The 21,988-nt window shown below is 40.2% G+C and overlaps 1 protein-coding gene across 1 annotated transcript in view; it reads left to right on the forward strand.

Moving 5' to 3' along the window:
- The window catches only part of LOC145788358 (uncharacterized), a 110,388-nt gene that overhangs the window by 70,292 nt on the left and 18,108 nt on the right, over positions 1 to 21,988 (forward strand). The window contains exon 7 of the mRNA XM_082600135.1: positions 6,134 to 6,367. Within this exon, the coding sequence (XP_082456261.1) occupies positions 6,134 to 6,367 (234 nt within the window). The remainder of the gene's footprint in view (positions 1 to 6,133; positions 6,368 to 21,988) is intronic.

Here is a 21,988-nt window from a genome sequence, read left to right on the forward strand (position 1 = left end):
CTTAGGTTCCTCTCCATTGACTGCCAATCTCCGGCTGGATGCAGGAGAGCCAGATCGTCTGCATAAGCATACTTCCTGGAGATGGTGTCAGGCAGGTCGTAGATGTAAGTGTTAAAGAGGAGGGGAGCCAGGACAGAGCCCTGTGGGACGCCGTTCCTGAGTCGACGTAGTCTACTTTGTTGGCCGCTACCGGTGGAAAGGGTAAAACTGCGGTTTTGCACAAGTTCCATAATCATATGGACCATGTGCCTGTCAGGAAGGAGACGGAGTAGTTTGCAGGTAAGGCCGCTGTGCCATACAGTGTCGTAGGCAGCCGTGAGATCGACAAACACGGCGCCAGCCTTCTTTTTTGCCGAGAAGCTGTCCTCGATGTCTTGGGTCATCAGAGTGACCTGGTCTACGGTTGATCTTCCGTGGCGAAATCCGGCTTGTTCCCGAGGAAGCTGAGGGTCTATTATCGGTTCGACACGGGCGTAGATAAGTCTCTCGAGTATCTTGAAGGGGATACAGGGCAGAGAGATGGGGCGGTAGCTCTTCGGATCTCCTGGGGGCTTCTTCGGCTTTGGGACTGCAACCACTAGGGTTCTTCTCCAGATTCTTGGGATGCGCAGGTGACGCAAGCAGCAGGAAAGGAAGTTATTTAACCAGGACCTCATAGAGGGGGCAGCTTGGAGTATTAGTTCCGGGCATAGGTGGTCAAGGCCCGGGGATTTGCCTGGCTTTAGGTGCTGGAGGGCGGAGGCAAATTCTTCTGGGGTAAACTCACCAGAGATGTTGCCCTCGACAGGTGTTGGGACCTTCCAGAGGTCCGTCATTTCCTTGAGGACGGACTTGTCTGATTCACGGTCTCTCGTTCTGTGCACTCCATTTTTCACAAGTTGTGAGGCGATGGAATTTGCTGAGATGGGGCATTGGCGACGAGAGGCACGTGATCTGCCAGTGAGGTTGTTGAGTGTACTCCATGCTGTGCGGCTGGAGTGCGTGAAGTCGATTGAGTCTATGGCTCGATTGAGTCTATGAGTCTATGGCTCGTGAAGTCGATTGAGTCAACACTATGGCTTCTGTCCAGCGCTTCTTCCTCTTTGAATCCAGTCTTGCCAGCAGGGCTGTTGGTGGTGGCGGTGCCCTGGGGGGAACGGAGGAAGTCGCGGTAGAGCCTGTCGCACTCCACATCCCAGCAAGGTATGTAGTTTTTCCGTCGACCTCGCGGGATGGAGTCTTTTGCCGCAGATATGATTGCATCACAGAAGTCCTGGTAGGCTTCATCCACTTTGATGGTGTGTGGGGATGGGAGGTACTGCGTAGCTTCGTTTGTGAGGAAGCTGTAGTATTCCCAATCGACCTTTTTGAAGTTCCATCGCTTGACAGGCTTGCTCGGAATAGGCGTAGCGAGCAAGGGGGCCGTGATTAGCGAGGGTCGGTGTTGAGACCTTGGGAACTTCTCTAGCACACGTCTGTCCGGCTGGCGATCATCGGGGTCATCACTTGCGAAAGCCAGGTCTGGGTTCGTGCCAGTGTTCCAACGACCGGAGTGGAAGCTCGGTGCGCCCTTGGGATCGTATAAGAGGGCGAGGTTGTTGTTGGTTGCCCAAGCGGCCAGACTTTCTCCATCGTTGTTGATGGAGTTGTAGCCCCAGTCAGTGTGGTGGCAGTTAAAATCGCCAGCGTAGAGGCTGGGGTGGGGGAACACTGGGATGGCTGTTGATGTTATCCGCGAAAGTGGGGACTTGTAGACATTGACGATGTTGTAGCCTGCTACATCTACACAAAGCCACTCGATCTCCGATTGAGCTTGGGATTGGTCAACCAAGGACCAGCTCAGCCGGTCATGGACAAACGTGGTGAGGCCGTGTTTCCTGCTGCATGTTGTGCCTGCGAGTGTGAAGTTGGTTATTACCAACTTATCCACAGATGTACAGTGAGTCTCCTGGAGGAGGATGATGAGGGCTTGATGCTTGGTGGCCAGGTGCTCGATGATATTGAGCTTGCTGGCCGTGATGCCCTCGGTGTTCAGCTGCAGTACGGTGGGTTGTCGGTACTTTTTGACAGTGCGAGCACTGCCGTGCCTTGAAAAGGGCATTTCCCTACCCACCCTGCGCTGAACAGTCTCATTAGCTCTTGTTTGACAAGCTTCGTTTCGCATACGTATTTTGTATAATTTTGTATGTTACTGACGGGGGGGACCACATGAAGGTGCTTGTCTTCCTCCCCTCTCGTCAGTAACATACTGTTAACACTAAGTTAACACTAAGTCAATGTTAACACTAAGTCAATGTGACTCCAGACCGACCTTCCAAGCAGTAAATTTTTGCTCCAGTTCCAGAAGTGAGTCAGCAAAAAGCAATTTATGGTGGCATCCTGTGCGAAAACCACGAGATAAAGCTTTTATTACAATTAAAAATAACAAAACTGTCCCTGGTGCACTCCAACCGTGACTTCAAACTCAGGGTTATGACTACCATTTATTTGGATGTTAGATTTTGCTACACGATACATGGCTCTTATCACGGCTGCAATTTTTGTTTTTTTTGTCGGCAATCCCGCTTGACATGCGCCGTCACTATTCGACAAACGCCGAGCCTTATGCAAAAAAGGAATAAAACTGAGAGAGGACATCAAGTCTGGAACAATGCGTGGGGAACATCACGTGATACAATCATAAGAGTGACGACTTATGTAAATTTCCTTGCGACAGGTACTTCAAAGCAAGGTCTAAAGCGACGCATCGTGCGAGATATTCCCAAGGCGTCCACGCTGCCATTTTGAACACTGCAGGAAAATGCTTTGATTGAAGTTCTAACGCTTGGCATCAAACATTTTGCCATATATGTTTCGTGCTATTTGACATAATGGATTTCTTTTATGGATGAAATAACTTCAGCTACTTTTAGTTGGCAACGTCTATGCCAGTTTGTATTTAGCCATATAAGCCAATTAACAATATTGCTCTGTTAAAATGACTCTGTTGGATACTTGTTACAAAAGTTTTTCATATCTAGAAAGCAGCCTAGTTTTCGACCAGATGTTCAGAAATACAGATGAAAAAGCCGCTATTTTTATGGGAAGGAGTTCTCTTCCAGAAGAACATTTTGAACACTGCGGGAAAATGTTTTGATCGAAGTTCTAACGCCTGGCATCAAACATTTTGCCACACACGTTTCAAACACCTACAAGTGATAAGCTCTGGTTTTCGCCATCTTCTAGAGTCCGCGGGTAGCCGGGTACGGCGTTTAACCAGGAACACCTCATTTCACTGTACCACACGCTTCATCAGCACCTAGCATCTGAAGAGCCGTTTCCTTCAATTGAAAGTTTGTGGTACAACGTCATCACAAAGGAAAAAAATTACCAGGATTTAAGTGAGCTCATGCACTTCTGCTTGAAGTACCTGGTGCGCTGTTGCAACAAACGTTTCGTCGAGCCTTTCTGCTCCAGCAGCACGACTCACGATTAAGGCTGATGTCTGACCTACCGATTTCACTGGAGAAACCATTGTTGCGAAAAGCACTTAACTGCCTGTTCCCAACGTAGCCGGTCGTTTGGTCGACAGACATTTAGTCGACAGTCATTTGGTCGACAGACATTTGGTTGACAGGACGTTTGGTCGACAGACATTTGGTCAACAGACATTTGGTCGACAAGACATTTGGTCGACAGGACATTTGGTCTACAAGACATTTGATCGACAAGACATTTGGTCGACAAGACATTTAGTCGACAGGACATTTGGTTGACAGGACATTTGGGTTAGGTTAGAGTTAGGGTTAGGTAACCCTGGGTTAGGGTTAGAGTTAGGTTAGGGTTAGTTAACCCTAACCCTAAAATGAATCGTTCTGTCGACCAAATGTCCTGTCGACTTAACGTCCTGTTGACTAAATGTCTTGTCGACCAAATGTCTGTCGACCAAATGGCCGGGTACCGTTCCCAAACGGTTTCCTGAGTGACCAGTCTGCCCTTTCTAGGGAAGCACTGTTTCGAACATATGGAGATAGGCCTAGAAAAAGGTGGCTGAAACAAAGCATGTCTCCACTAAACCCAGTTAACATATCACAGCTAGTGAGGATCTTCTAAGCCAGTGGTTCCCAACCTTTTTTATCCTGTAGAGTTGTAGATCCTTTTAGTCGATATTAAATCTAAGTTTTTCCCTACAAATTTATTTTATTAAAAACTCGTTTACATTAATATTTTAATTTAAGTCTTAGAAGAGAAAGTAAACTTTCATTAGTAATAAGCTCTTAGTCTTAAGCCTCTACTGAGCCTTAAGCCTCTACTGAGCTTTAAGCCTCCTTGTAATACTAAAATAATTAAAATTGCAATAAAAAATGTTTTCCATCACAAGTTTGAGCACTATAATATCTTGATGACATGAAAAACAATTCCTCTCCTACTGTATCAGCTACCTAAAATTCTTTGCGTGTGATTGCTCACTTTCCCAAACAGGCTCTAATTATGATATAACGGTGTGTAGTACTAGTATCTGTGACTACACAATTGCTTTGTTTACTCTTTTCTTTACCTATTGATACTTTCAACTTTTGAGTGAGAGATATGAAGTCGCAAAGGTTTAGTTAGTGTGTGAAAGCATGGTAATTAAAAAAAAGATTTGAACACACTCTAAAGCTCTAGTTTAGGCCAACTTGCTCGGCTTAAAAAGCTTTACAATCCTAAAACTAAATTTCCCTCTGCAAATTGCAAAATTCCCCCTAGTGGAGAATTCTTTCCTTGTTGAGAATCACTGTTTTAAGCGTTCAAAAGACAAAAGAAAAGAAAATATGACTGAAACTTGCTTGCTGGAATATTTAGATCATAACAACACTCTACACTGATTGCCCACGAACTTGCTGGACTGGGCATTGGTATTGTCGCTATCAGCGAAGCTCGCTTCCCTAATGAAGGCAGCTTTATAGAACATGTTGTTTGTTGTCCGATTTTTGGTCTGGCGAACCTCTAGAAGAGTGGTGTTTATAGTCTTTCTGGTTTTTGTTTCATGATTAGAAACACCATTCTACGCGAGGGACACTCTGGTCGTGCCATGTCCTTGCGATTCCCACTTGGCTGTGATCACTACGCAACACTTGTTACTGTCTATATTCCAACTCGGAACAATCTGAAAAGGAAAGATTTTATGCTTGCTTGTTCCATCTCGTATAAAACATCTCTCCCAATAACAAGGTCATAATTCTTGGCGACTTTAATGCAAGAGTTGGCCATGACTCTGAGACATGGAAAGAGGTATTAAGAGTACATGGTATTAGTCAATCCAATGATAATGGATGTTTTGTTATTGGAGTTCTGTGCTTAACACCAACTTACCATAACAAACACTTTGTTCCAGCAGAAAAACGGCTAAAAACAACTTGGATGATCTCTTGATCCAAACACTGGCATCTCATTGATTACATCCCTGTGCGCCATTATCACACATGTGTAATGCCTAGCGCTGAATGCTTCACTGATCACCGTCTGGTTTGCTGTAAACTAAGGCTCCATGAAATGAAAAATTTCAAGTAAGGTTGCAATCAAAGTTTGCAAACCCCAATTCCCCCCCCATTTCATCGTCTCCTGATCACTTTTGGGAACATCTAAAGACAGGTGTGCAACATTCATCTGAAGAAATACTTAGGTTCACCTCTGGGTGTAGATTCACTTTGAGGACACATCTATCTGTCGATTTTCTCAGCTGCCCATTAGAACTGAGCTGGACAATGTCATTACGTTAGAAGAAACAATCAAAGTGACAATTCAGTAAAATTTGGAAAAGCTGCAGGTATAGATGGCATACTATCAGAGATCTGGAAACATGATAAAGAAAGGTCAAGAAACTGTCTGTTAACTAACTAAATACTCATGTGACACTGAAAAGGGAAGTACAAATTGCTTTAAAAGAGCCAAAAAATTTTACAGCTCAATTGGCATATATGTCATTATTTTATTACTTTTTAAAACCTCCTAGAGAATCATTAAACCATAATTTGAATAGACCAATTGATAATAATAATAACCATAATTTTAATGGAGGTTTTAGAAAGTAATAACTATATTTGATGTAATTTGCTCTGCTTGAATTTTTTTGCGTGGCATTGAGCACTGTTTGCAGGATTAATACTGTTTATTGTTTATGTTTATTTTTTAGGTTTTCAGTCTTCAGCCTGCTCGTCCTGATGAAATTATTTCTTGCATAAGGAAAGGAGAGTTGTGTGTTGCTTGTTCGCCTAGTCGACAATGGTGTCGTGTTAAAATTATTAAGATATTGAAGCGACCAGAGCGATACACTAATAGATACAACAACCTTGATGAGCTCAATGCTTGTAGTAAAGATGATGTGGAAGTCTTATACATTGATTATGGACGAGTGTCAAAAACCAAGGTGATGTTTTTGGCTGTGGACATTTTTGCTTGTAATTTTTACTTGAAATTTGAAATCTACTTTGCATTTGTGTAAAGCGTTTGTTATTTCAATGTATCCAAGTTCTCATCTTCTCAACCTGTTTGTGACAATGCAATTATGAAACATGCATCAATGTGCAAGGCTTGTGTATCCTTGCTTGAAACAGTTTTAGTGGTTGTTTCTTAACCAAGTGCATGTCTTGACCCCGAAAATCTTAAGCAGTTTCCAACGTTGAAGATCTGATTAACAAAATTTACTTTTTATTTCTGGACAATATCAATATTCATGTCTTGTCTGGTATCTTATACATCACTCTGTTTCATAAACTAAACATACTAAAGGTAGAAATCAGGGGCGCAACTGGGGGGGCTGCTTAGTCGGCAGTTTTAGAAATTACCTGGGATGCAGTTGTATCAGAATATCACATGCGTCGCATAAATATTAAATAACAACAAATGACCACAAGTCAACAACAAAAATACTGAAAGCAGCGAAACAAACTAACATACAACAATCAAACACAAAACGTGTTTTTTCGAACTGATGTTTTCGCAATAAATTCTGCAATCAGCTTTTCTCTGTCGAGACGATCAACTTTTTCTTTACCTACGTTAAGCACACACACGTGGTTTAGTCTGGTTTGGTCATTGTTGACATCAAATACGGTACGTCTTGAACCGTCTGAGTGTGCTGATCAAACGTTAGGCCTCGCAAGACGTGCATGTTAAGGTCAAGTACAACCGTATGGGGATTGCCACATTCGGAAACATGATTGGTAAGGTATCGTCTTCATGAAGTTCAACAACATTGTTGTTCTTCCAATGACAACACTGTACGGTTATTACAGTACTGGACAATTTATTATGGATTTTTTTTTGCAATTTCACAGCAAATTTCAGATTTTTATTTATAATTGAGAGCACTACAATAAATGTAATAGTGGTTCAAGGCAAAGAAGCTGCAATTCTCCAACATCGGTAATCGGTATTCAACATCACATAAAAATGCCGGATTGTGAAGTCATAACGGCGCAAGTCTCTACTACAATGCCAGCAGTTCAGTTGAGCCTTTGTAACGTCCATTATGACGTCACATGTGGCACTGTTGAATACCGATTGTGTAGAATGGCAGCTTCTTTGCTTTAAGCCACCATTACAATTATTTCCGAGCTCTCAGTTATCGGAAAAAACAAAAAAATTGAGATTTGCTGTAAAATTGTCCAAAACAAAACTCCATAATAAATTGTCCAGTACTGTATATCAGTGCTCCGCAACCGGTGTGCCACGGCACACCACTGTGCCGCGAGGCGATGCTAGGTGTGCCGCGAGATTACTATCATCAGAAGATACTTTTTGAAAAGAAAGGAGTTTTTATGCTTTAAAAATTCAAGCTTTACCACCGCAAGACAACTCAAACTCTAGCTAGACTTCCCACTGTGCATTTATGGTGTTTTTGTCTCACAATTGAAGTTTTCGCACCAGGAAGACTGCACTAGTTTTAAAAAAGGCTGGTTAACGTGGTTAGTGTGTTTTTAGAAGTCAGACTAGGTCATTTTGAATTGTCAGTAGTGTTTAATAAACAAATTTGTAATATTAAAAGCACAGCTGTTCACCTACTACGTTTTGTCAATGGCAACTCCATGACAAACGAGTATTTATTTTGCAAAGAACTTCCAGAACGAACGACTGGTCAGGAATTTTTAGAGTGACCAATGAGTTTTTCATAACTCATGATAGTTTATCCATTGGAATAACTGCATCAACATTTGCACAGATGGTGCTTCAGCAATGGTGGGCGAAAGAAAAGGTTCTGCTGCGTGGGTAAAACGACAAAATCCAGCCATTCAACTTACGCATTGCTGTTTACACAGTGAAGCCATGATGATCAAAAATTTGCCAACGGAGCTGCCAGAAACAATGAACGACTGTATCCAAATTGATTTCATTAAAGCAAGAACTTTGAATTCAGGAATGTTTTCATTGCTATGCGAAGAAATGGGATCAGAACATCAATCACTGCTATTTCATACCTCTGTGCGTTGGCTTTCTCGTGGCAAAGATCTCGCAAGACTTCTAATTCTTATTAAATGAGAACAACCATAATTTGTATAAACATCTTTAATGATAATAATCATTGAATTGCCAAACTTGCACGCATGGCCGACGTATTTGATCACTTGCATGAACTCAATATCAAAATGCAAGGCAAAGGTGAAAACATACTGACATGTTCTGACAAGATAGGAGGATAGAGAAAATAGTACTCTGGAAAAACGAGTTAAGAAGGGGATCACTGAAAATGTTTCCCAGAAGCAACCTAAATAGTATTCATAAAGAATTGGTGTTTGATTTGGCCAAAGAACATTTAACTTTGTTACTTGAGAAATATGACCATTACTTTTTCACAATTAACATGGAACATACGATTGGATCCGAAATCCTTTTGCGGCTAATGCTAAAATATCAACGCAAGACTTGACTTTGCTTGTTAGAGAAAACTTTCTTGAACTACGAAATGACAGAACTTTGAGATTAAAATTCAGCGATGTTCCACTTGATGAGTTTTGGATTTCTATTGAAGAAGAATATAAGCAAATTTCGCAGGCTGCTATTAAAATTCTGCTCCAATTTTGCACTACTTATTTGTGTGAACAAAGTTTTTATACTTTGGTATTGATCAAAAACGATAAAAGGTCCTGCAAGAAATTGATAGTGAACTTCGAGGTGTTCTTTCAAATATTGAGGCGAACATACAACGACTGTGCTCATTGAAACAAGCGCAAATATCTCATTAAAATAAATTATATTATTTTACATTTTAATAATGCGTCGGCCGAATTGTGCCGTGAGTAAATAAAGGTTGCGGAGCACTGCTGTATATGGACCCTAAACCTCAGGCATGCTGCTTAAAAAATGAACTGCATTAGTGTGAATTTGAAACAGATATACTTTGAATAATACAATTAAAATGAAATGAAAATAAAAGTTAAAAAAAAGAATTAGAGTACTGATAAAAGCAGGTGGTGCGCCGCACTTTGCACCCCCTACTCTACGCCTACGAACTACATACAGAGTGCATCAATCATTTTGCTTAAGCTTATAGTAGGGGTAGGCTATACATATGGGGTATCTCAAAGTCAATTGGTGACACCCTCAAGTTATTCAGTATGCTCAGCTGATTGTTTTAAGACCTCAACTGGGTCATTTGAGTTATTTTCCAGGCAGTGCCGGCAAAAACAGTGTTTCGGATTGTACACCATGAAAAGTCCCAGATTTTAGGCCAAAAAGCCAAGTGCAGTCCTGAGAAAAGTAGCGCAGTTATTAATCAGTGCCCAAATTGTTTTTCAGGATTAAGTACAGAGCATATATAGGTATTATTATACTGTTTCAAAAATGCCTGATTCAGAAAAACTTCTATTTGTGTTCATGGACAAGCTGCCTACAGTGTCGGAGAGCGTCCTGTCAATTACAAGCTATGCGCCATTCTTTGGTGGCGACCGGCAAAAAACTACTACATGGAAGTTTGCGATATCAATATACGATTTATGGTGCAAGGCCTTCACAAGCGACCATATTGTAACTAAGAAAACTGTATTAAAACGACTAAACACTCATCTCAAACACTTTCGTACTCAAGTTCAAAAGAAAAAAGGAAACAGACGGCAAAATTTTCAATTATGGCGAAAAGAAAATTGCAATTTATTGGACCTTCTCAAGTCTACATCTGATCCAAAAACATTTGAGGAGGATGAACAAAATTTTTATTTCGACCAGAAGCATGGTGAAAATCGAATGGCCTTGAGCGAACAAGTGGACATTGCGTTTGAAGAGTCAAGACAGCAAATCAGTGATGCAGCCGCTGATTACGATTTTCAGTCTCGTGACTCAGATGATGAAGCACCTTGTACCGAGAATGACGAGGTTAATGCGAGCTTATTAACTCAGTCGTCCAATCGATCAGGATATATTCGTAACACTACACCATTGGTTGACTCCTACACACAGACAGATATTTCCAATGATGATACTGCAATCACCACACCCATACGCAAAGTTCGCAATTTCACTTCAGATATTAAATCGGTCCTTGCAACCACATGTAGCAAAGCAGGCATCACAATTAAGCAATCACGGCAAGCTTTCCAAACCATCTCAAGGACTTTTTACAACCATACATATTACCTCAAGGTCGATGATGTTCCAGGATATGTGCCTTCAACAGATGGAACTATGTCAAAAGCCCCTCGTTTGGCAATGGACTATGAATCCTACAAGTATGTGTTGCCTTCGCCACGAGTCATTGATCGTATAAAACATTTACAAGCGATTCAAAGCGAGAAAAACTGTGCCCTTGCGATATTGGATGCGCATGATGAAGAAACAATAACAATACATTATGATAGTACCACAAGAAGAAGAATTACAGGAGAATGGACATCCATAATAATGAAGTTCAGTGGAGGTAAAACGTTTCGATTGAGACCTCTATCTCTTGCAGTGGAAACCAGAGAAAATATCACAAGATTAATTGTGGAGCAGATGCATCGATTGTCTTTGGCAAGCAATAGAAATGTTTCACCAGTTGATTTATGGGAAAAAGTTACTTCAATAATGACAGATTCTGTCAGCAAAAATCTTGGCATCGAGGAATCCATTGCAGCTACGCTAGGGTCAAACCATATATCTTTGCATTTGCTTTGCGTCAGTCATACTTGCGAAGTCTTCGATCTTGGTAATTTGAATGTAATGTTGGAATACGAACGAAAACTCCACATGCGGGAGATTTTGATTGCTCACATGCCCGCATTAAGATCATTTCTCCCATCCAGCAAGAGTGTTGTATTTGCTGCTTTGGAAGCTCTATCTAAACTGGCAGTGAACGATGGCCATAAGTCATCACAATTCGAATTGTTTGACAAGGTCGTTGCTGAATCTGGAAAATCGAACAAGCATAGCCAATTCAAGGAGAGGAGATTTGGGAAGCTTGGATACACAGCAGCAACAATCTTATACCACATTCCAGAATATAAGTCATTGCTCGAATGCACGAAGTCGAGTAATCAATTGGTGCAAGCTTGCCGCATATATTTGCAGAGTGACTTTGTTGTGTTGGGATTGAAAGTGCTTGCATGGTTTTCTTACCGTTTCACACTTCCATTTTTAAATATGGTAGAAAACACCACTCAAACAGAGCTTGTACAAATACTACCGGACTTGCACACTGCCTTGGCTGAATGCAATGCTAATATTCTCCAGGACTACCACGTACCATATTCATTCTCTGTTGAAGAACCCGTTTCGGTGGTTGAAAAGCATTTATTCAAAAATTGTTGTTCCCGAGCAGCTAAAGACCTTGCCAAACAACGCGGCAGAGAATACGGTTTCGGTTCGCAGACCAGTGCTTCTTCACGTGCAACTGAAGTACACAAACTGGCCTCTTCACACCTACAAGGTTTGCCCAGCAATAATCTTGATTGTGAGCGCGACTTAGCCAAATTTGATCAATTGGCCAAAAGATCAGCAAGCTGCTCCAACAAAATATTCACTGCCAAAGGAATCCGAGATGAAATGGCACTTTATCAGACTGATGCAATAGTCATTGATAAAGCAACCTCAACCCTGGCAAAGATCATGGACAATCGAGAAGGAAATTGGAGACTCCAACAAAATACAATTAAAAAAAATTGTATAGAGACTGCATGCCGGGCTGCACAGAAGGCTGAGGACTATGTGAACATTTTGCTTTACAAATGCAAATCGTGGAATGGTCCCTTTACAACTGCTGTCGAATTGGAACAATGTGTTCAAAACTCTACAGATGACAATTCCCTGAAAAATATTCTTCGAACCGAAGTTTCATTTCGAAAGCACACGTCCAGACAGGACGTAGTGACTCGACCAAATTTGTTCAAAGTAAATCAGATTAATACAGAAGAACTGAAGCTGAACCTGACCTTAATTCTAACTAAACAATGTGACCCGGTGAGTAACCTTCCAGAAATTCCATCAGAAGAAGACATATTGACTGCACTGCATCTTACATATGACAACGATAATCAAGAACTGGGAAATGCTGATCCACAACGATCCAGTCTGAATGAAGATGTTGATGTTGTGATAAATGAGCCGTGCATTGCAATTTGGGATGATGGGAACAAAAGAAATTGGCATCTTGGAATTTGCATGAAGAACAATGGTGATACAACCTACACAATTGAGCATTTAGAAAGGGCAAGTCATCCCAATGAAAGTGTGAATCAGAGGTGGAGATATCCAAGCAGACCTGATCTCCAATGTGCTGCGTCTATACAGATAATGCCATGTAACATACTTGGTTCATGGGATATGTCAGGAAGGAATATGACATTTCTCTTGGATAACTGCCACATCATTGAGGGATTATTCAAAGCATTTTACTACAAGTAGTTTGGTATGTAGTACTCTTATCATGAACCAGTATAATTAGTATACAGAACAGTATGTTTATTAAATACTACCACAGACATTGATTGCTTGCAGTAGCACAATGGGCATTACTCGTAGTGAATCCGATATTTTTACTATGTAATTGTAAACCAGGCTTGCAAATTCCCCTTCAGTGGAGCAAGAGTTAAGCGTGTTTTAAATAATGGCGAGAGTCTATATTTGTTTATTTAGGTAAAAAATATCACTTTTGGTGGGGGTCTAATTGGACTCTGGGGGAGTAATTACGTGAGTGCCGGCAAAAGTGTGACTCTAATACTCTCCTCGAGTTTGCAAGACTGTAAACAATGACCTTCTTGAATGTCACCACTGTAAACAATAAAGCCAATTGCTGGCTAATGGCGACGTTTCTGTATTAAATGCATTATTAACGCTAAAAGTGTCATTTTCGTTTTTTACACATTCTTATTACCGTTTTTGCCGGCACTGTCTCAGTTTTTCTCCAAATTTATTGAGTTATGGCTTAAAATGCTCAGGAGACAATATACTTCAAAATAGGGGTGTCACCAAAATGATCCAGAATGATAACTTTTTTAACCATATGTACAGCCTACCCCTACTTATAGGCAAATACAAGGAAAACAAAGGTATTGGTGAATAAACGCAACTTATTTGGTTTGTACTGAGTGACACCTATGAAGGTACGAAGGTCTTTTATATTACCATACAATACAAAGTAATGTTGCACTAAAGTAACTGCTTAGAGTTTTATCCTTATGGTAGAACGTGATCTTGGCTTTAGAGTCAAAAATGCCATGTTGATTGAGAAGCTAAGATTTCAGCTGTCTATTTGATAGTTATGTCTTTAACAAAGTGGTTAGACGTTTTGATTGAAAGGTTTAACCTGCTCTAAAACACTACTGGAGTTATTGAGGTCACTATTGGTGATGTCTGTCTTGCTTATTGTTTCAAGCAAATCACCACTTGAAACAAAATGGGACAAATAAAAAAAAGGAAATGGGAACATTCACACAATGGTCGCCTTGCAGACTCTCTGCAAGTCGTACAAGAGTGTCATGGTGATTTTGCAGCTGTCTTTATGCCATGAAACTCCTTGCGAAACTCTGAACGAACCTTAACCCTTTGATTTTCAACGTTTTTTTGGAAGTTAACTGCTCAAGGGGGGGCCGTTTTTGAATCAAATTCAATCAGCAGTTACGTGTGATCCGCTGGTGCTATTTCAACAGAAGTTGCATTGGTGTGAAAAAAAATCATTTGTCTATAAGTTTGAAAAGTCCTTATTCTAAAATTTTATATGTTAAACTTGATGTTTCAACTTTTGCAAAGGTACCCAAAAACGACAATTTTGATTTAACTTGCCGCCTGTAATTAACCGTGCTAATCCGATTTCATGCAAAATTCTAAAGGACAAAGAGCTCGATCTACCGCACGAAGTGTGTGTGCGGTGTGCCGACTCATTGCGTCGATAAAGATTGACGACATGCGAGCAAATCTTATTGTAGGCTACTCATTAATTATAAAATAGTTACAGAGTAACATTGTTACATGAATTTGAAAAAGAAAAAATGCGTTGTTTTATATTTTTGTCCTGAACTAATGCTTTGCGAAACCCATGGCCAGATTCTTGTTTTATGGAACCAAACTTCTCATAAGTAACACCTTAGCCTACTTGAATAGCTGTTTACATGTTCGTTTGTGTATTTTAGGTCTACAATTGAGTTTGTAGTATGAATATTTTTAGTAGAGAGAAGACAATTGAACAAGCTGTTGAAATTATCTGAAATTTCTAAGTTCAAATTAGACGCTTTTGGAATTGTGGATTTGTGTCAAGTCCCATCACAAATATCATGCAGGCTCCATCATAAGTCATTTAGCTTACGGGTGTTTACAAACATAACTCATGAATTACATCCACTAAAAATACAGAATTTACATCAACAAAGCTAAGTTCGAAGTTCACTTGTTATTGAAGATTGTGTCGATCAATTTGAAAATGCATTTTAGTCCGCCAGCGTAGAAAAAATTCAACAGCGCAGTGAGGAACATGCGTAAACAAAGGAAATGTGAAATAAACCCACAGTCAGCAGATCTACATTAATTTAACGTTTACAAATGTTGAATCAATGTAAAAGGACTGAATTGCTGACTTGGTCGTTATTGTTTGGAACACAAAAAATACGCGTAAACGCGACGAAGCGATACAAGAGCAAAGCGGCGATTATGTTTCTGGCCAAAAAAATGGACTTATGACTTGAAAGATAAAAATGATTATAACGAAGCTTCAAAATTTGTCATAAAAAATATTGCAGAGATACAATGAACACAATCATTTTGTGCTAGATTGTGAGAAGACTTCCTAGATTCTTTTCAAACATTTGCAGGATTGCAAATTATTTTGTATAACTTCATATGGCCAAAAAATGGCTTCTTGGTTGATAAAACGTGGCTACAATTCTATAAAAAATTCTTAGGCCTACTACATTGAAGTAATGAAATGTTTTTTTTGTGATTTTTTCTGATGACGTTTTACAACATCCGAAAAGTAAAAATAATAATGATGAATAATTTCACATAACCATGGTTTGTAAACGCTTCACAAAATTTTTGCGGAGACTTTACTGTTAGACGTAAAACGCTTGTAAAAGAAAACTGTCGGGTTACGTATTTATAATGTTTATTACGCTGTTATCTAGTTATAAACTGCCTTTGTTGTCTACCTTTGTGGTTACCGGCCAGCTTAGAGCAGCATGCAAACTACGCGTTTATGGTATTTGCATCGTGTTATGATTCCCACAAATTTCCCACAAGGTCTTTGTTTTTATCGTGATATTTTTGTGCCTTTTTTGTCCTAAACTTGAAGTCACTGTGCAGCACAATCCACACCGGTTTTTAGAAATCCACAATCAACATTGAAAATCTTTTGTGTGGTGCACCATTTCAAGTAGTGTCTTCCCCTGAACTGTTACACAAACCGCCCAGAACCAGGTTGATTATGAATATTATAGCCGTTGAGTGGCCGTTATTGTATGTGTGGATTTATTAGGTGTCTGACTAAATTCATGCCAAAGTCGATCAAATTCTGCTTTCGCGATCCCTGCCGTTTTTTTCGGTATTTTTGTTGATAAGTTTAGGCAGCATTTTGCAAAATAAATAAAGACATCGGTATTGTTCGTCACTAAGATTTAGTTTTCTCAGCATTGTGTTTTCAAGCCGGCCTCTTATACATTGGCGCAACGTATTCAGATGTTGAATCAATGATCAAGAAAGCCGATTTGTTGTTTGTCTGATGTGACGCCGAGCATTATGCCTAGTCTACAATACAAAATATTTTGTAGTGAAGACGAGGCATTATCATCTTTATTTTGCTCTCTTTGGAACAATACACAGTGCACCGTCGAACAAAAATGCAACACATAACAAGTAAGCGTAGGCGACATAAAGCAGCGAAGGGACCTGTAGTCATCGAGGAAGCTGCTACGTGATCTCATAATTTTGAGCATACTGTATCTCACAATTACTGTTTGCAAAAACGCCAATTTTTCAGCTTCTTCCAAAAGCATTTGAAGTGATACATTTCCTCAATGGAAAGTTTTGTCAATGAGAGTATTTCCATGGCATAGAACGTTTATTTCGAAACCAGGTTTTTCATGTCACTACTCACTACCTAAGGGAAGATTTCTTATTGTAACGCTTTTTATTCGTCAATGGATATTTGCTGGTTGAAACAACTGTTTTGAATAGTTTGTTGCCTATATTGATCATAGATTGCTTTTCTTCGTAAAGCTGATAACACAAAAAACGTTTGCTATTATTGTTTCTAATTAACAACTTTGTGACCACTGGCTTCTTTTTGTAGCATTAGAAATAACGCGCTTTGTGTTATTGAGGTCAAACCAAACAAAGGAAAACAAGAGGACGTTCCTCTCTGCTCGCGCATATGGATTCACGAAGCAATTATGAGCTTATGGCTTGTTATCGCAATGTAATCCATTTCACGCTTTGCTGGAAGTTAGCTAGAAATAGCAAAAATTCACCAAAATCTTGAATTTACAAGAAAACTACACAACTTTTAGCATCAAATTTAGTATCATCAGATCCGCCTGGCAATTTTAGGAAAAGTCAAGAAAAACCAAGTGCATGGCGTTACTGTGCTTCAAGTAATGAACGGAAATATGAGGGGGGGGCCAAATCTGGCCTCCCTTTGAGGAGCAAAGTGTTAACTCTACCTTGAGAAAATAAACTGGTTTGTGTGCTGTCACAATCAAGGTGCAAATGCCTCGCGATGGCTTGCTTTGTATCTTCAACAAGCGTGTTGTTTTCATTATGGAATTCTGGTGCGTTGTGTTATTGTCGGTTATGACCTGAAGTAACCTCTGATGACGAAATCTGTATTATGTAACGTGTTTTCTGGAATCATTTTCCCTACGTGACCTTCTATAGACTTCGGTTGTTTACATTTAAATGCTACGTGACCGAACGATGGTTCTTTATGATGTAACCTTCTCGAAGTTATTGGACTGAACAGCCAACTATAAATAGTGGTGTAGTTTGTGTAATGTTTATTCTGAGATTCTGAGATTATTATTATGGTGATTGTTACGAGTTGATTATGAGAGTTGTGCTATGAGTTGTGAATTGGTATAGTTGATGCAGAAATTAGAGTTATTTGAGAAGCCGTTCGTTAAAGTTCTTCAAGAAGTCAGATTATCATTTCACTAGTAGAATTATTCGACATTTAATTGACTGCTTTTCGGTTGACCCATTAAAACTACGTCATTGAATCTTTCCAAGTCTTTTTCCTGGTAAGAGATAGAAAGAAATCGTGACATTCTGGGGGCTCGTCCGGGATTAACCGAAAAAATTTAACCGAAAAACCGAAGAATACCGAAGATTTATTGAAAGAATAATAAATTAATGTCAAGATGGCGGATACTGTCAAACATGAGATGATTGAAGACTTAGGGAGCATGGCGGAACGAATGGGGCTGACTGGTAATGAGAAGTCTCAGTTTGTGATGGAAGAGTATCACAAGATAATGGACCAAAAAGCTCAGCGAGAAGCTGACGAAAGAGAAGATAGAAGAGCTGCTCGTTAGGGTGGCCAAAAAAAATGGAAATTTTTTATTTTTGTTTGCACACCCCCTCATTTGAGGAGGATTCATGAAAAAATGACACTGTGAAAATTTGAAGTGAATCCGACAAGAGGAAGTGCTCTCCCACCGACCTCTAAATTTGCTTTCTTTGGCATAATTCATCAAAATTCCTTGAATATGTGACGTAATTCTTTTTTGACTTATCTACATTGCAGTTGCAGCATTTTTGTGTTAACCATTGTTTTACTCTGAATTTATGATATAATAAGTGTTTCCACATGCAGAAAAACATAAATAATGCACAAAATAGATCACATTAACAAGCGTTTGGTATGAAATTAAATGCACTGAACTTTAGCGAAAACCGTATAAAAGTACGTTCACCAGTCACAACCGCAACGCTTCAGGTGACAACACATTGCCCAGAAAAAGCAAAAGAAATGTTTGTAAAGAGTCAAGCCATTGATTTTATTTAATGGAGCTGTTGGCAAGTTGGCTTTTACTTGCACTTGTTGGAAGCAGCTTTCTGTAGTGCTCGATCATTTAATTTCATCACCTGATAGAGAAGCTGGCGCTGTTGTTCATTTTCCGCAAGGACTTCATTGAAGTCAGTAGCTAATTTGACTGCCCAGTGCCCGCTCTGCACAATCATTGACGACTTTGAGATCATGGCATGCAAGAAATAGCAGCCTTCGATTAAATGCCTGCTGCATGACAGTGATAGCTCCAGTGTGGATTCCCGTATTGCTTGATGTCGTGTCAAAACAAAGTGCAGCTAAGTGCTCTGCTACAACTCGTGTATGAATTCCACTACTTTTTCGCCCATTAGTGATCCCGTTCCAACAGGCAGCTTTGGAATGCCAAGCAGTATCTCAACATGCATACCAGAAACTACAATGGCCAAAGATTCGCACTTTGTGCCATTGGCATTAGTCAAATGTTTACCATGAAAATGAACAAGTGGAACTGTAACTGTTGGTTTAAATTTTTGCAGCACTGCAGCTGCCAGGCTTTCACGTGAGGTGTTTCGAGCATTCATGACAGAGGAATGTGACATTGTCAATTCATTCATATCAATTCCAGCTGCAGCAAGAGCAGGAGTGACGATCATCATTGCTTGACGACTTGATGTTATAGTTCTGTTCAGTGCTGCATTAAACAGTGGATCATCGATAATGCAGCGTTTTGGTAATGGCTGCTCCTACTGGGTTTTCTTTTGTTTTGGTGTTATTTGGATTTACGGTGCAAACAGTGGGTCACTGGAAGAATCTTCATCATCTGCTAATCATTTTCAGATGAGAAAGCAGCAGCACTTGATGGTACCGTACTGGATCAATACAATTTCTGTTGCGTCTCTGTTCATCATCTTTGCGCTTTCTATACTTTGCAGCAGCTTGCCGATGCATTGGGTCCTCTGTTGTCATCAGTATCTGTCATGCACCACCTTGGTCTATCAAAAACTGGCAGTCTTCTGGTATTGTTATGCGGCATTTCCAGTTAGCATGTGCAATATCAAATAATGCACTTAAGCTCTGGGTGAAGTCAGCTTCTGAGGTCAGCTGGGAAGCTGAATTTCGCCTCCCTTTGTGCTTTGATTCTCCTATATGCTCTTGATGGATGCGTTTTAGTTTGGTAACAACGTGAGTCTTTGCAGTGGTAGCAATATTACCTTTCACTCACAAGAACTGTACTGCAAGCAAGTGGCAGTGTAACCTTATTGATCTTCATCTCGTAGAACCACACCCCATACAGGCAGCTGACATAGCCCCTCAAGGGAGTCAACACTATAGAGTGGGTGTCCATTTGTTGACTCTCTTGAGGGCCATGTCAGCTGCCTGTATGGGGTGTGGTTCTTCGCCGTCTACTACGAGATGAAGGTCAATAAGATTACACTGCCACTTGCATGCAGTACAGTTGCAGATGAAGTAATATTAACTACTACCATCTATGCCACTTTTTGGTTTGCAGCACCTTCATCAATATCTGCCCCTACAAATGACCTAGCAATGTCACAGCTCACAGAGGATTATAAAGAGGTTGACAATGCAATTTCTCAAGTGGCAGAAAAAAGTTGAGGTTGCGCTTGTGGTACATCAGTGAGGATCTTGCTGCACTGCCTTTATTCAGTGATAATAACACAGATGAAAAGAAGGCAATCGTTAATGCTCTTAAGAAAGACCCATTTCCCGAAGATGTTCGTCGTGTTGCCCCAAACAAAATTGTCAAGTTTTAACGTCTCTCTTTGGCACAGTTTGTAACACAGCATTCACTTAACCTTTTCGAGTCACTGCTTCTGTTGACAAATGGCGTGATCGTGATGATTATAAAGAAGCATGCAAAGTTTGGCGTCATCTCAAAGCCGTCAATGATTGTGCAGAGCGGGCAGTCAAATTAGCTACTGACTTCAATGAAGTCCATACAAAAAATGAACAACAGCGCCAGCTCCTCTATCAAGTGGTCAAGCACCACAGAAAGCTGCTTCCAACAAGTGCAATAAAGTCAACCAATGGCTTGACTCTTTACAAACATTTCTTTTGCAATTTCTGGGCAATGTGTTGTCACCTGAAGCGTTGCGATCGTGACTGGTGAACTTACTTTTATGCGGTTTTAGCTAAAGTTTAGTGCATTTTGTTTCATACCAAACACTTGTTAATGTGATCTATTTTGTGCATTATTTATGTTTTTCTGCATGTGGAAACACTTATTATATCATAAATTCAGAGTAAAACAATGGTTTACACAAAAATGCTGCAACTGCAATGTAGATAAGTCAAAAAAGAATTACGTCACATATTCAAGGAATTTTGACGAATTATGCCAAAGAAAGCAAACTTTGAGGTCGGTGGGAGAGCACTTCCTCTTGTCGGATTCACTTCAAATTTTCACAGTGTCATTTTTTCATGAATCCTCCTCAAATGAGAGGGTGTGCAAACAAAAATAAAAAAATTCCATTTTTTTTGGCCACCCTACTGCTCGTGAAATAAGGAAAGCAGAACTTGAAGCTGAAGAAAAGCGAGCACAACTTGAAGCTGAAGCAGAAGAGAAGCGGGCGCAGCGTGAAGCTGAAGCAGAAGAGAAGCGGGCGCAGCGCGAAGCAGAAGCCGAAGAGAATCGGGCGCAACGCGAAGCAGAAGCTGAAGAAAGAAGAGCGCAATATGAATTGGAAAAGTTAAAACTTGAATTAGAAAGACAAAAGCTGGACATTGGTGAGCGATCTAATTCTAGTAATGATAATGCTCGAGATGTTATTGTGGCGCAAGTTAGACGTCCAGATTTGCCATCATTTGTTGAAGAAAAAGATGAGTTGGATAGTTATTTGTTAAGATTTGAAAGATATGCTACAATAGCCAAATTGGATAAGTCGACGTGGGCTACCCAGCTAAGCATGTTATTATCGGGACAAGCTCTTGATGTATATTCAAGGCTTTCACAAGAAGAAGCCATGAATTACGACAGATTGAAGTTAGCTCTGTTAAAGCGATACAATTTTACCGAGCATGGATACCGTCAAAGATTCCGTGAGGCAAAGCCTGAACGGCACCAAAGCCCAGGTCAATTTATTGAACGTTTAAGAAACCTTTTGTTAAAATGGTTTGAACTTTCGGCGGCCGAACAATCATTGGACGGATTGGCAAACCTTATAGTTAAGGAACAATTCACAGATTCATGTTCAAAAGATCTGTCTGTTTATCTAATGGAGAGAAGTCCAAAGAATCTAGAAGAAATAGCCAGTGTGGCAGAACAGTACTTAGTTGCTCATGATGAGAAGTTGTCGACTGAAGAGACGTTGTCATGCGATAATGACGAGGAGCAAACAAATAATTTTAAAGGAGGTGCGGTTCCAAGAGAAGTACGTTGTTTTAATTGTAATGGCTTAGGTCATAAGTCTGTTAACTGCCGGAGGAAGACTAACAGAAATCATCAGGAATCGAGGAAGTGGTGCAATCGTTGCAATAGGCATGGACACGAAGCGAAGGAATGCAAGGACAAGTCGTTTTCCTCACCTAATCAGTCTGGAAAAGATAAAGACACGGACGTTTATCGATGCGGTTGTGCGTTAATGA

The sequence above is a fragment of the Aplidium turbinatum genome, chromosome 1 (genome assembly GCF_918807975.1).
Source record: "Aplidium turbinatum chromosome 1, kaAplTurb1.1, whole genome shotgun sequence".
NCBI classification, from domain to species: Eukaryota; Metazoa; Chordata; class Ascidiacea; order Aplousobranchia; family Polyclinidae; genus Aplidium; species Aplidium turbinatum.